At 33.7% G+C, this 15,820-nt stretch overlaps 1 protein-coding gene across 1 annotated transcript in view; it reads right to left on the reverse strand.

Annotated features, from left to right (window-relative positions):
• Positions 1 to 1,892: 1,892 nt before the first annotated feature.
• Positions 1,893 to 15,820, reverse strand: part of Cry1 (cryptochrome circadian regulator 1) — a 62,265-nt gene continuing 48,337 nt past the window's right edge. The window contains exons 4-12 of the mRNA XM_046429651.2: positions 14,938 to 15,122; positions 14,391 to 14,479; positions 13,314 to 13,454; positions 12,923 to 13,234; positions 11,230 to 11,381; positions 10,883 to 11,085; positions 10,687 to 10,782; positions 3,580 to 3,683; positions 1,893 to 2,522 (exon numbers count right to left, since the gene is read on the reverse strand). Coding sequence (XP_046285607.1) covers positions 3,580 to 3,683; positions 10,687 to 10,782; positions 10,883 to 11,085; positions 11,230 to 11,381; positions 12,923 to 13,234; positions 13,314 to 13,454; positions 14,391 to 14,479; positions 14,938 to 15,122 — 1,282 coding nt within the window. The 3' untranslated portion in view covers positions 1,893 to 2,522. The remainder of the gene's footprint in view (positions 2,523 to 3,579; positions 3,684 to 10,686; positions 10,783 to 10,882; positions 11,086 to 11,229; positions 11,382 to 12,922; positions 13,235 to 13,313; positions 13,455 to 14,390; positions 14,480 to 14,937; positions 15,123 to 15,820) is intronic.

Raw genomic sequence — 15,820 nt, forward strand, 5'->3', positions numbered from 1 at the left:
TTCAAAGCCTGCCTCAGCCACTTATGGAAGTTCTAAGCAACTCAGTGAGACCCTGTCTCTAAATGAAATATAAAAAAGGGCTGGGGATGTGGCTAAGTGGTTAAGTGCCCCTGGATTCAATCCCGTGTACCAAATAAAAAACAATAACAACAACAAATAACACTTCAAAATGACCAATTCAGCTAGCTACACCAACTACATTAAATGCTACCTAAAGTTTTCTACCCCAAATGTTTAAAACAGCACATTTCCTGGACCATAAAATCAGGAGTGGGGTGGACCAAACCCTTAGGTGGAGAAATGAGGAAAAGAAATTATCATGCATATTACCTTCAGAAATGACAAACATGTTTTAATTATGGGAAGATTCTGATGTTTCTAGCATGTCTGGGATGCATGAAAAAAAATGAAGCCTGGGAATGTAGCTCAGTGGAAAAGGCTCGGGGGTTGGGGTGATGATTTTTTTACATCTCACATTTACTAATTAAAGCAAATATGAAAAACATCAGGACTCTGCATAGGTTTGTTAAAAAACCTGGTTCCCTCAACTCAATTTTTTGAAGTTGTTGCACAGTTCTTGGTAATAAGAACTCAACAAGTATTTGCAAATAAATAAAAGGTCTTAAACTGGTAGGATTTCTAGATCACTAGCCCTATAGTTAGGTGGAAAGTACTGTATTTAAATGCATCTGCTTAACTGGATCACATGGATTGATGACACTCTTTCCCTTTCAGAGATTCCTTTTAACCGTGATTTAGACCAAACTGAAAATGCTTAAAAAAAAAAAAATCTCTTAAAAAAGCAAAACAAAATCACCTATTATAAGTCAAAATAGTGTTCGATTATTAAAATGTTTATTTACTCCCAGTAAAACTGGATCTTTCTCCCAGATGGTGATGAGAAATCCCACCCAGGTCTGAGTTTCTCAATTTTGCACAGTACAATTAGGTCCATAGAGTGGGATGTGAAGTATAGTTATTGTGAAAACAATTAAAATATGACTCTGTTTTTAACAGGGTGAAAAAAGAAAGATAATGCACAGGCTTTTTTCTTTTTTTTTCAGTAATGGAATTTATTGATCACTGTCAGTTCATTATCCAGTATATTTTTAAAAATGCATATCATATATGCATTGATTTATTATTGTTTCTGCATTTTGACTAAAATTTATCTTTACTAACCTTTAAATACAATTAATTGTAGTGAGTATTTGTCACTACTGAAGATGCAAAAATAAAGTCACTCATTATAATTGAGCAAAAATAAAGTCACTCGTTATAATTGAGAATAGTAAGAACTAGCCTACTAGAGAACAGTAAAGGGATAATAGCAATGGTAGTAACAATGGCAGCTAACCAGAGCTGTGGCACATGGCCATGTAGACTGTGTACTGTAAGGTCCAGGGAGCTACACAATATGGCAGCCCTGCAGTTAACATACATCGAGTACCTTACCACACACTAAGCGCTGATATGAGCATTTCACATGGAACTGGAGAATGAAGCTGATACTACTCTCATCCCTATTTTATAGATGAGAAAAAGAAAGGCATAGAAGGTTAAGGTCTTGCCCAGGATCTCAAAGTTAATAAGGGCATGGCCAGGCATTAGACTCCAGAACCCACACTGTTGTCCTATATAGCCTGACTTATAAACTCCAGTATGTGAAATGATCCCTTTGTTTCTAAATCTTTCTTGCATATAATTTTGAAAAACTATTGTTTTACTGAAAATCTGGTATCAGCTCCATCATTCAAAATGGTGACATATGGTTGAATATCATCTGTGTCTGTAATTTGCAATCATATCTCACAGGCCAATGCTCTCTCCCTTACCATAAACAAACAAAAAAAGGGATTGAGGAAAGAAATAAACCCACCAAGTACACAAGATTCCATATTTGCATATACTTTAATAACAAAGTCACTTTAGCTGTAAATGAACAAAGACAGGGAGACAACACATGATTCTTCTACAAATTTGGGTCAAAACAGGCATACATGAAGCTTTAAGACATATATTTTCTGTGTTAACAGAGACTACACATATTAATTTTGATTATGCATATTTTCTAAAACATTATTATGAAAGAGTGCAAAGTCAAACAATAATGTCAAAAAAATTTTGCCCTAAAATTTTAACAAAGCATTTTAAGAAAGTCTAAAAACCTGTTTTCTCACATTGATTCTCAAAACTTTGAGTTGTATATCAGAATATCAATTTGCAACTTAAACTTTTACCATACATGAAAGATTATCAAAAATATATTGATGGGTCTATACTAATTGTGACTATTTATATTTACATTAAGCAAATTCTTTTACCAAGTTCTTTATATACAAATTACCACTTGCCCTATGTGAAATTCATTAAAAAGTTAAAAACCACAGAAATATCATTAGAAATAATGCATTCAAAATGTAACTGGTTTCCATCAATGAAGAACTTTTTAAATAATTTAATTGAAAAGTACTGAATTTCCCAGCAATTTCAGCTGCAACCATATTCTTCCTGAATGTTATCTGTGATTTAAGGGGGAAAAAAAACTGAGTAAAGCTTGATTGCAAAGAACTAAAGAATTTGATAAGAATTCGATTGGTGTTTACTTATATCAAGAAATTTATAGTCTAAATAGATTTGTATAAAAATTAATAAAAAAACAATAAACAAAGTCTAATGAAGAAACAAAGTCTTTAAAAACTGACAAATGTACTATATAAATAACTTCCATATTAATTTAAATCACAAAACAGTATCCCAAATCCAATTAAACTGAATGCAGGCATGGCATTTGATTCTTTTTTTTTTTTTTTTTTCCAATTCTTCTAAAAAGGCTAGCATTTAAAAAAAAAATTAAACTAATGGGAAAGAATTTAGATTTTATAGGCTGGGGTTGTGGCTCAGTGGTAGAGCACTTGCCTAGCATAAAGGTCCATCAACATCTAAAAAAAATATATTAAAAAAAAAAAGAATTTAGATTTTTATGAGCAGATAAAGAATATTTTATAACAGATAAAGAATTATTCATCAATATTCAAAAGGCAAAACTTGGGGGTGTTTTTTACATCTCACATTTACTAATTAAAACAAATATGAAAAACATCAGGACTCTGCATAAAGGTATTATATTAATAATAAAGGTATTACATTAATAATATAATAAAGGTATTATTATGTCATTTAAAATAAAGAGGCCACTTAATTGTTTTAGACTCATAGTCATTTATCATAGGAAAGAAATGAAAAAGTCATCTTTTTCCAAGATAAAACTTGACCACAAAATCATGAGCTTTCAATTTGAAAGATCATTGATTCAGATGACCATGAGTGCAGTACTTTGTCCTGAATAGATGCTTCTCTCCTGTCCAATAATTAACTGATTTTATAATGATCGTTTAAGAATTTATGCCTCAAGATTTTCTGGTTTAAAAACAGAAATGAGTTCCATTTGGAAATTATCTTGTTTTTTTATGTTAATTATATTTTCTTTTTATTCATTTTAGATATACATGACAGTAGAGTGTATTCTGAATTAATTATATAATTCTAAAGCAAGAAATAAAGCTATAAAGTATTTACCTAATTAGTGCTCTGTCTCTGGACTTTAGGACCAATACTCTGTGTGTCCTCTTCCTGACTAGGACGTTTCCCACTGCTGAGACCAGTGCCCATGGAGCTTCTTCCTACACATTTTAAAAAATGTACATTTAAGTTAGGAAAGATGAAAAGCATAGTGTGCTTGAATGCTTCTTTCTTACCTTGCTTTAACAGGTGAGTATGCTGACTGTCTCCATGAGCATTATGTAAAATACTACTCCCTTGAGAGCAACCTGTTTATTTAACACAGTGAAATGACTTAAAATAAAATCCAAGATGTAGGTAGAAAGACTACAGATCCAAATTTTACTTTTTGTATCTAAGTTCATTTATAAAGTTTTCACAATCCTCCCTATAAATCAAAGATCACATGCCTAAATCAGGGATATTCAGGCTTATAGAATGTTGAGAGTTGAAAGGCAAAATCACTAATGATCATTTTCTAAGAAACTTTTTTTTTTAACCAGATGACAATTAAAAACTTGACTATGAAGGTAAAACACAGGGGCAATGTAAGATAGACATCCTTCCTTTTTCCTGACACTTTCTTCCACATTCTTCCTTCAGAGCCCCTCCAAAGCATATTTAATTGGAGATAAGCGAATAAGGGCCTGCCACAAGGGAGCTAAACAATTCAAATCATACAAAGAGGGGCAGATACAGACTAGGTATGAGCAATTCTATCAAGACTTCCAAAAAGTGTTAGCAGCATGGGTTGCCTAGCATAGAAAAGAACATTTTGGAGAAATATTTTTGTTGGTGTGTCCAGTAAGGAAAATGTGAGCATTTTGGCACCTGAATATGTCATCTTATGACCTGAACAAGACTACTTATTTTTACTTTATTATCTCAAATATTTTTGGATAAAGAATTCAGCTTTTCAGGTACTCAAAACTAGGAAAATGGGGTTGGGGATGTAGCTCAGTTGCTAGAGCGCTTGCCTAACATGAACAAGGCCCTGGCTTCAATCCCCAGCACTATAAACAAACAAAAAACCTTGCCTTGGGTCATGAATGAGACCTCATATCCCTGGAAGAGATATCTCTACCATATATTAATAAACATTTAAATTCACATTATTTTAAAATTTGTAGTCTGGCATTCACAGAATGGTCATCTGTAATTGTACTGAAAACATTCAATATTTGGACTTGTAAGACTGAAGGTCAGACGCTGGGTGATGGTAAATTCACTAGTCAATGTGCTACTCCAGGTCTTACCATCTGTGGGGTTTCCCCTAATAGTGATATCTACCACAATGTAGTACTGTGTAATATTATTTAAAATTACTTCTTTTCCTTAGTTTTAATTGGTACATTATAGCTGTACATAATAGTAGGATGTGTTGCTACATAATTTGTACATGCACACAGTATGACAACATAATTTGGTCAATACCATTCTCCAGTATTTCTCCTTTCCCTTCCCCCTCCTTCTGACCCTTCTCCAATATTCAACTGATTTTGAGGTTTCCCCGCCCGGTCCCACACCTTTCTTTTCCTTTTTCCTCTCTAGCTTCCACACACAGGAGAAAGTATATGACCCCTGACCATCTGAGATTAGCTTATTTCACTTAACATAATGTTCTCAAGTTCTATCCACTTTCCTGCAAATGACATAATTCCATTTTTCTTTATAGCCAAATAAAATTCCATTGTGTATATGTAACACATTTTCTTTACCTATTCATCTGTTGATGGTTACCTAAGCTGGTTCCATAGCTTGGTTCTTTTGAATTGTGCTGCTATAAAATGGGTATGCATATATTTAGGATAAATACCAGGGTATGGCATGGCTGGGTCACATGGCATTTCCATTCCTAGTCTTTTGAGGAATCTCCATACTGATTTCCATAGTGGCTGCGCTAATTTACAATCCAACCAACAGTGTAAAAATGTTTCTTTTTCTATACATCCTTTCCAGCATTTATTATTGTTTGTTATTCTTGATGGTTGCCATTCTGACTGGAGTGAGTTGAAATCTCAGTGTAGTTTTGCTTTGCATTTCCCTAATCACTAAACCTGTTGAACATTTTTTCATATATTTGTTGGCCATTTGTATTACATTATTTAAGATTTCACACCAACTATATGAATACTCTTAACTGCCACTGAACTGTACACTTAAAAGTGGATAAAATGGTAAATTTCATAACAGAATAAAAAAGTCAACAAAAACATTTCTGATTACTGTATTTACTTATGACATATACATTTTATGTATTTATATCTTACACATATTACTGAGAGCCTGTTAATTCTTTGGACTAGACCAGGTGCTAGAGATATAAATATCACTAAGACATAGAGTCTATCTTAAAGATTCACAGTCTAGGAGGATTAGATAGATAATAAAATCACTAAGTACAAATAAGTATTATTAGGTGCAGGGACAGAGTTTGATACAGGACAATGGTGACTGAGGAAAGAAAGGTCAGTTCTGGAAGACTCTTAGAGGTGGCTCTCAGGACAAGTCATAACTAGTCACCTTGGTTTCATTTTCTCAAGTTAATTCCATTCCTTTGCCCAGTAGTGAGATAAATGAGAACAACAAAATATTGAGAGAGCAGCTCAACAAAAGAAAGAACACAAACTAGATGATTCAACTTTTTTTAAAGTTTAAAAAAACACAGACCAAAATAATAGTATTAGAAATCAGGAAAGCTATTACCTTTGGGGAAGAAGAGAGAAATTAGTAAGTTCAAAAAATACATTGGGAATTTCCTTAAAAGACCATTTTATTTCTTTAGAGTGCTACATGATCAGCAGGTATGTCAGGCCTCCAAATTCCCCCAAGTTCAAGAACACCACTGTTAACTGTCACTTCTTCATAAAATGTGGTAAATTATATTTTCTACAATGCAAGAGACAATAAGTAAAGAACAGAGCTTTGCTGGTCAATTAACTTGCTACTAGCTTAGTCACAAAAATCATGAATCTCCATATTAATGTCTTGAGCTAAGAGTATACAAGATAGGAACTCTTTTTTCCTAGACTAAAAGTAACATTTATTTATTTATAATAAAATAATATTCATTGTTTCTTTTAAAGTTCTATGAGGGAAAGAAGTTTACCTGATCATTTCCCCCTTATTTTAGGTTACCAATAACAGCAAAAGGAATTTTAACTTTAAAAGTTCTGACTTAAAAATCGGTATGAGGGGAAAACTTCATAAAAAGATATTTAAAGGAAAAATGCAATAAAATTTTAATAGTGATTGTCTCTAGTAGCTGGAATTGTGGGTGATAGCTGTTCATCTTTGCTAGTGTTTTTTTTTTTTAATTCTCTATTGCAAATAATCATTTAAAAAAACAGCTTTGAGGTATAATTCACATAACCATAAAATTTACCTGTCTTAAGTGTACAATTCAGTTATTTTTTAAAGTTAACTTTCACCAAAGTTGTGCAACCATCACTACAATCAGTTTTAGAATATGTTCCATCTCCCCCAAGAGATCCCTACTGGCATTTATTCCCCAATCCTATATTGAAGCCCAAGGCAACATCTAATCTAGTTTGTCTCTGATGATTTGCTATTTCTGAATAGTTCATATAAATGGAATCATGCAGTATATGGTCTTTCACGTCTGGTTTCTTTAATAAAATGTTTTTGGGTTTCATACATGTTGGCATTTTATTTCTCATCATGAATAATATTCCATTGTGTGGCTATATTACCTCAGACAAGTGTAAGTAAAGTTGATATAAGCAATCATTTATAAGTCTTTGTAGCTGGGATGGTGGTGCATGCCTGTAATCCCAGTGGCTCAGGATGGTGACAGAAGGATTGTGAGTTCAAAGCCAGTCTTAGCAAAGGTGAGGCACTATGCAACTCAGTGAGACTCTGTCTCTAAGTAAAATACAAGATAGGCTAGGGATGTGACTCAGTGGTTGGGTGCCCCTGAGTTCAATCCTGGGTAACCCCCCCCCCCCAAAAAAAAAGGCATTTCTTTTGATACTTACGAACAAATTTTCTGGTTTGTACAAAAGATTTATATTTAGCTTTTTAAGAAACTACCAAACTGTTTTCCTAAAGTGCTAGTACCGTTTTATATCCCATTTCTCAGGAAGGGTTCCAGGGTTTTTCTTTTCTTTCTTTTCTTTTCCATCTCCCCCAAGAGATCCCTACTGGCCATTTCCTTTCATTCACCAATACTACCCTGAAGCCCAAGGCAACCACTATTCTAGTTTGTCTCTAACTATTTGCCATTTCTGCTTCATAACATTTGGTGTTTTTTTAATTTAGCCATTCTAGGAGTATACAGTGACCAACTTGCCCCAGTTTGCCTGGCATTTTCTAGGTTATAGCACTGAAAGTTCTGTGTCCCAGAAAAATTTACCAATTCTAGGCAATCAGTGACAGGTGGTCACTAAGTGGGTGTAAAGAACCACCTCACAGCTGGGCAGGGTGGCACATGCCTATAATCCCAGTGGCTCAGGAGGCTGAGTCAGGAAGATTGTGAGTTCAAAGCCAGCTTCAGCAATTTAGCAAGGTGCTAAGCAACTCAGTGAGACCCTGTCTCTAAATAAAATACAAAAAAAGTGCTGGGGATGTGGCTCAGTGGTTAAGTGCCCTTGGGTTCAATCCCTAGTACCAAAACAACAACAACAGGAGCAACAAATTTAAAAAAACCCGAAACAAGGGGCTGGGGTTGTGGCTCAGTAGCAGAGCGATGTGGGGCCCTGGGTTCAATCCTCAGCACTACATAAAAATAAAATAAATGAGATAGAAATATTGTGTCCAACTACAACTTAAAAAAAAAAAAAACTCGAACCACCTCACAATATTTAATGTTTGTATTTCTCTAATAATGCTGATGAACACAGTTTATAGTAAAAAATTTAAAAATAAAAACTAAAACACCTTGCTATAAGAAACAGATTGTGATCTATTTTATTATAAAAACACAAATACTTTAAGAAATCTATGTATAGTTTGTTCCTTTCCTGAGTTCAAAACGTATAAAAATGAGAGAAGAAAAATGAAACAGTATTACAGAGACTAAGAATTTTTCAGTTATTTAAAAACCTAAACTAAATCATAAACAATCTTGCCCTTTGATGTGCCTTGTAAGGCACTGTAAGATAGAAACTTACACACAGGTAAGTGTAGGGCATACGCTTCAGAAGCACGTAAATCCTTTCAAATGGAGGAGAAACTTCAGAGGAGAAAAGGTTAATTAATACTATAGTCCAAATCCCCAGGATCCTTCCACAGCCACTGCTATTCCTAGGTCTGAATGTTCTCCTTCACCCTCCTACTCAAATGCTACCCATACCTACCATGCTACAGGACAGTTTCTCCAGTCCTTTCAGCCCCTGTTGATCTCGCTCCCTTTTCTCTTATTGCCAAGTGGAGGCAGCATCTTACAATTTATCACTTTCTTTCATTTGTTTTTGTTTTCCCTCCATGTGCCCATTCAAACTGTAAGTTCCAGTTACCCAGTTTTTATAGCTTTTGGGTCTTTGGAAAGGCCAATAGAACTCAGCTCCAACATGTGTTACAGGTTAAGTATTTACAAGACAAGAATAATCTCAAGATTTATTAATTTTTTTATAACATCACAAACTACCTTATAAATTTGTGAAACAAAATGATCCCAATTTAACTTGCTACCATGATTAACATTAGATGACAACTCAAAATAAAAGATATAGATTTCAGTAAACTTCTAAGAAGCAGTATATCCAATCACTGTCCATTATCCAGGTACCAAGAACCTACTGGTTCCCGTCCCTCTGCCACCTGCCTGTCATAATGCTTCATAGAAATTTTGTCCCTCCCATTCAAGTGTAGGCTGACAAGGCAGGTTGTAAACAGAACTAGAGATATGGAAGAACTTTTGAAACGATATATTGTTGAGGTTTCTTCAAACTGCAGAGACCCTGAGAAAGAATATTTCTGAAATACACTGTATCACTGGCAACTATTTGGTAGGTAAATAATACTTTTAGAGGTGACCCACAGATGTAGGAAAGATAGGAGCTTTGGGGTACTCAGACGTGGATCCGAATCTTAGCTCAACTTCTTATTAACCATGGGATCTTGGTTAAGCTACCCTACCTCCCCAGGATAATTTTCCCAACCAAAAAGTGAGGACCTCAACACCAATCCCTTGGAAGGTTATTATGATATGTTGGCAAAAATCTACTGCTGGGCATAAGGTGGGCAGTGAAAAGGTGAGTGCTCTTATTCCTTTCTCCCAAAACTAATAAAATATATGCTTTTATAAAGATGCAGGATATTTCTGAATTCAGAAAGGTTCATTTTTTAAAAAGATTTATTCTTAATATCAATTTAGGACATGTGATTTTTTTAAAAATAAGCATTTCTAAAATATTCTCTTGATTTTAATGAAACTTAGCCTCATGGCTTTAGGTTAGAGCTTTAGAAAACTGATATCATGATTCAAATTTCCGATATACACTGACTTCTTTACATTATTAATATCATATATATTTAGAATGTATGTGATAACTACACACAATTCATATAGAAGATTATCATAGATGAGGCTTTGTAAGAAAAACCTCATGTATCAAAGGGCTAGAGGCCCTATGTATGTATATGGTCGGTCAATCTTTTGGCTCTGCTTAGAGGGCTGCTGACCTTCTTAATTATCTTATAGCTGATATTCAGCTAAAGAGAATAAAAAATAATAAACATTTGGAAAATATGAGATTTGAGTTTCATTTTACCCTTAAAAATCAATCTCCTGGCTGGAAGTACAGCTCAGGGCTCCCACACTCGTGCCTAGCATGGATGGCTATGAGTTCAAACCCTGAGCACCACAAAATAAATAAATAAATGAAAAAAAAGATCTCATCTGGTTTAAAAGAAGACCTTCAACATGATATAGTCCATATCTGCTACATGTAATGGTATTTCCCATCTTTAAAATGTCACCACTAGTTTGAGGGGATGATGTATGTATAAATGTGTATGCACGTGTACAGAGAACCTATTACACTAATTTTAGGGACAGATTTTTAAGGATAAAACCATTATAGCAGGATTCAATGAACAATATAACTAATTATTAATTTCTTTATGTTAGTAAATACAGACATTTCTGTAGTTTTTACTTACTTCCACTGCTGCTACAACCTGGGATATTTTCTCCAGGTGCATACCCCATGAGACCTCCATTCCCATTAGGATTAGAAGGTACAGAAGCAAGAAGCCCTAAAGGGGAATAAATTTCCTATTAAATTATGATCAAGATAAAATTCATGGATAAGTATATAAATATATGTTAAAGAACAAATCAAAGACAGTGACACACCTAGTCCTCTATATCGTGAGAGCTGCTGATAGATCTGTTTCATCCTTTCAATATTCAAACGGCTTGCCTCGGCATGGTTCACCATTGGTTTGGGATAATTAACTCCAATCAAACATTTGGCTACCTTCTGAATACCTTCTGGTGCATTCCAGGGATCATAGATATATTTTGCAGGGAAGCCTCTTAGGACAGGTAAATAACGCCTTTTGGGAGAAGGAAAAAATATATTATCAGCAAACTATCACAGATTACTAGCTATCAATATCATTTACGTGATCTGTTTACTCTTTATCTCTGCTGCCCATCATTAGCTATTCCACATTGAATAGTAATAACCCTTTATTTACCTGATGTAGTCTCCATTGGGATCTGTTCTTCTACCAAAACCAACAGGGCAATAGCAGTGAAAAAACTGTTGGAAAAAGGAACTACAAGACAGCCACATCCAGCTTCCAGCATTTATGCTCCAGTCTGCATCAAGCAGTAATTCTTCAAATACCTTCAGAAGTAACAGTAACCAATTAGCATGCACACACATGATTCTCAAAGCAAGTTTTTTTGAGGTCACTGTAGATCAAAAGTCAAGGCAAAGAAAATCTAGCACAAAATTGTAAGATTAAATATTCCAAAGTTAGCTTGTGTATGTTCTGTAAACCGTTTCAGGAAAAGAAATGTGTTGGTAACATATGTTTAGTAGATTGCTTAAACAGAATTTATTCTTCAACCTTCACAGTCTTATTGTAGGGAGCAAAAAATTACTTGAGCCACTGATTTTAAAGGATAATAGGATATTAAGAAGTAGAGAAAAAGCAGATCATATTCAAGAAAACAAAATGATACCAAATAAATTACTAACTCAAACTTAGATACTTTGTACTTTGATGTAGATAAGGGGAGCACACCCAAATATAAGCGCACCTTAGAAATGTACTAGCACTGCATGATTTCAAATTTTTAAAAAAGTAATGGAAATATTTTTTATGTTGATTGTATTGGTTACATACACGTAAAAACTGATCAAACTCCATACTTCAAATATGCACATTTTAGCTGGGCGTGGTGGTGAATGCCTGTAATCCCAGCGGCTCTGGAGGCTGAGACAGGAAGATCGCAAGTTCAAAACCTGTCTCAGCAACAGCAAGGTGCTAAGCAACTCAGTGAGACCCTGTCTCTAAATAAAACACAAAATAGGGCTGGGGATGTAGCTCAGTGGTTGAGTTCCCTAAGTTGAATCCCTGGTACCCCAAAATAAAACAAAACAAAACAAAAAAACACATGCATTATACTTCAATTTTACCTCAATAAAGCTATGGGAAAAAACAAACATAAAAAAGAAAGAAATATGCTAGCATTATATAGATTAAATTTCGAATTCCTTAATTCAAAATAAAATAGAATTAAAATAAATGATTTTAATATAAATTTATTAAGTAGGTGCTATATTTATATATCTTCTTCTTGTACAACTTTGTACTAGAAAATAGAGGAGATGGGGGGGAAAAAACAGAATCAGAAATGGTCCTTGGATAGGGAAAATTTATGAAAGGTAAAACATATATGTAAATCCTGTTATGTGTAAGCACAAAATGTAGTAATCTTCACTTTACATAATAGAACTATTACCCAAAAGCTATGATGTTAAATTGAGGTGAAATAATTAATATTTTTAAAATTCATAATATGAATTAGTTTCTTCTAAGAACTCTTGGGTAAATCAACTTTGGAACAGAAATGGTCACCTATAAATATATCTGTCCAATAAATCCAGAATGTTAAATTTTAATAGTTCTCTTAACAGCTAGGCTGGTTTAACACTAAAACAATTTTAAATTTAATCCATTTAACCAGTTTTCACCATTCTTCCTGTCTGATTTTACCATTCTGCTCTCAGAATGTGTGCCTGTTTTGTGGGGATTCTATGCATTATCCACACAAAAGCTAGACTGTAGACGGGTCTATATTAGACAACTTCTAGGATTTTTAAAATAAGATATGGATTCCTTCAAAATATGACCACACAACATTAGCTAGAACACCCACCTTCATTCCTTCTTCCCAGCTTATCCATAGGTCACCTCGTGTGAGGAAGCAAGCAACCGCATGTCTGGCCAAATGGTGAATCCAACCCTCCTGACGAAGCTGTGTCATGATAGCGTCAATCCACGGAAAGCCTGTCCGGCCTTCTGCCCATTTGGCTAAAGCCTCAGGATTCTTATCCCAAGGAATCTGAACACAGATGGGGTTTCCTTCCATTTTATCAAAGCGTGGATTATTTGTTGCTGCTGTATAGAAAAACTCACGCCATAGCAGTTGCCCATAAAGAGAAAGGGGAGGAGAACTGTTCTTCTTTACCTGTGATTAAAAAGCAAGGAATTATCAACAAATTTTTTAAAAGGTATTTTGAAAAATAAGCTCTGATTTTAGATAATACCTTTTTGTAGAGGTCAGTTAGTTTGAAGTAAAAGAGTCGACATGACAAACAGCCAAATCGGAGATAAGGACTGAGTCCAGTAGGGCTAGCAAGTAAGGAATTTGCATTCATTCGAGGTCTTTCAAAGTTTGCCACCCAAGCCTGAAAACATACAGAAAGAATTACATTGATCAAAACTGTCTTCTCCATTTTAAGTGTACAAAATCGAGATTTTTGAATTTAAAAAATTACACAATTCTTGGGAAATAACTTATTATGTCAGTCACAAATGCATGTTTTAATTTAAAAAAAAAAAGGTTTAAAAAAGTGAGCATTCTTTCATTTCAGCCATTTTGATGCAGCATACATGAAAAACTTTCAAATTCCCAGCAAAGGTAGAAAATACCTTCAATCTGTATTTTTGACACTGAGGGAAAGGTGATATATGGAAGTTTCCCCCTTGTCCACAGTTTCACATCTCCAGGTTTCAGTTATTCATGGCTAACCATGGTCAAAAAATATTAAGTGAAAAATTCCAGAAATAAATAACTCATAAGTTTTAAATAAATAACTCATAAGTTTTAAATAAACTTTATTATAGTAGTTTGTTATAATTATTCTATCATTAGTTATTATTGGTAATATCTTACTGTGCTTGATTTAAAAATTAAATTTTATCACAGGTATACATACATAGGGAAAAACAATCTATATAAGGTTTGGTGACATTCGTGGTTATAGGCATCCATTAGGGTCTTGGAATGTATCCCTTGTGAATAGGGGCACTACTATAGAATTCTATTCTAGTTTCAAAGTTATGGTCAAAACTGATATAAACTTAGGTACAAAGAATGAACAGGTAGTATGGTAGTAGCCAAAGGAAAATAATCAGGAGAGGAGGGGGAAGGGAATTTAAATACTCAGTTGTTAACTCTTAAACAATTAGCTTTGTGCTATTTTAACTACTTCCATCAATCCTTCTTTTCAACAGTCTTTTTTTTTTTTTTTTAAGAGAGTGAAATAACTTAAAATATGTCAGTTTGGAAACATGAGCATGATTACATGATGAGCATGATTATATGATCTACATTATCATACTTTTCTTTCTAAATGCCTTTCCAAACGTGTAAGTGCTTCAGTTTCTCCACCTGGCCACACTGCAGAGGATAAGCCATCTGTATCAAAACCTAAGAAAGAAAAGAAAGGAAGATAAATGTATTATTCTTCTGAAACTAAAATATTTTTTACTTAACCATAATAACTAGGAGAACAAATTCCTCTGCAGAAAATGTGTAAGAACTGATAAAAATGAACTTAGTACCTAGACAGTCCTCCCTCACCTACAAAGGCTATGATGAGTTTTCTATGCTTTAGGATGCATCTTCACAGGTAACATCATCTCACATATTTACAGAATACCTAAAGAATGTACAGATTTATCACTCAGTTTATGATATCACTTAGTTTATGATCAGTTTTTCCCTTCCTTCCTCCCCCTTCCTGCTCCATTCTTTCTTTTTCTCTTTATCTCTTTCCCTACTAATGCAAAATACTTTATATGGCAAAATAAAATGAAGTAGAATTTTCTGAATCATTTAAGATTTACTGAGTCTTAATCTCCACAATTATTACAGTTTATATCTACCTAGCTCTTCCAGTGAAGGAACACCGTATTTCTCATCATGGTCATCGGACAGAGGAGTTGTGCACTTTTCTATCACTTCTGAAGTAATTGTCTCTACTGGTATTTCCAGTGGTTCCATTTTGCTGATGAGAGTCTGAAATCTTTTATAAGTTAGAGGCGGTTGTCCACCATTGAGTTCTATAATCCTATTATATGAGAGTTAGTAAAATGCAGTTAGTAAAAAATAACAATATATTTTTGTTGACAATTTCTGAAAAGTCTTAAAACCAGAAAATAAAATTTATCATTTAAAACTTTTAGAATTTTAGCTTCTCATATATAACCAGGAACATATTCAAATGGTTAATTCATATAAAAAGTATTCTCTATTTTTTATATATCTGCTAGGCATCAAAAATATATAATATGTAAATGCTAAGACCATTAAGACAAATAATATTAAGAAAGTGGGAAAAAAACCCAATTAAATGGTTAAATTAGCTTAAAAGGCAAAAACAAGAAAGTAATTCACATGAATATGTAAAAAAATGTATTATAACCCAACTTAAGGAATCTCTGGATAATTAATGAAAATTAAACAAGACTGATAATGATATTACGAGTAATCAGCAAAAAATAAATTTTGTTGTGTATTATAAGAGGTTTACAACATGACATATAGGATACATACAGATAATACAAGAGTTACTATACTGAAGCAGACTAACAACTACAAGCTCACAAAAAAATCTTAATTATTTTGTGATGAGAGCAGCTAAAATCTACTTACTTAACAAAAATCCCTAATGCTATATTATTTCACCAACTGTGGTCCTATGTTATACTTTAGATCTTGGAACTTGCTCATCCTATATATTTGCTGCTTTGTATCCTTTGATCTACA

Source organism: Marmota monax, unplaced genomic scaffold (assembly GCF_021218885.2).
Source record: "Marmota monax isolate L192 unplaced genomic scaffold, Marmota_monax_Labrador192_F-V1.1 WCK01_AAM20220418_F8-fsc00051, whole genome shotgun sequence".
Taxonomy (NCBI): domain Eukaryota; kingdom Metazoa; phylum Chordata; class Mammalia; order Rodentia; family Sciuridae; genus Marmota; species Marmota monax.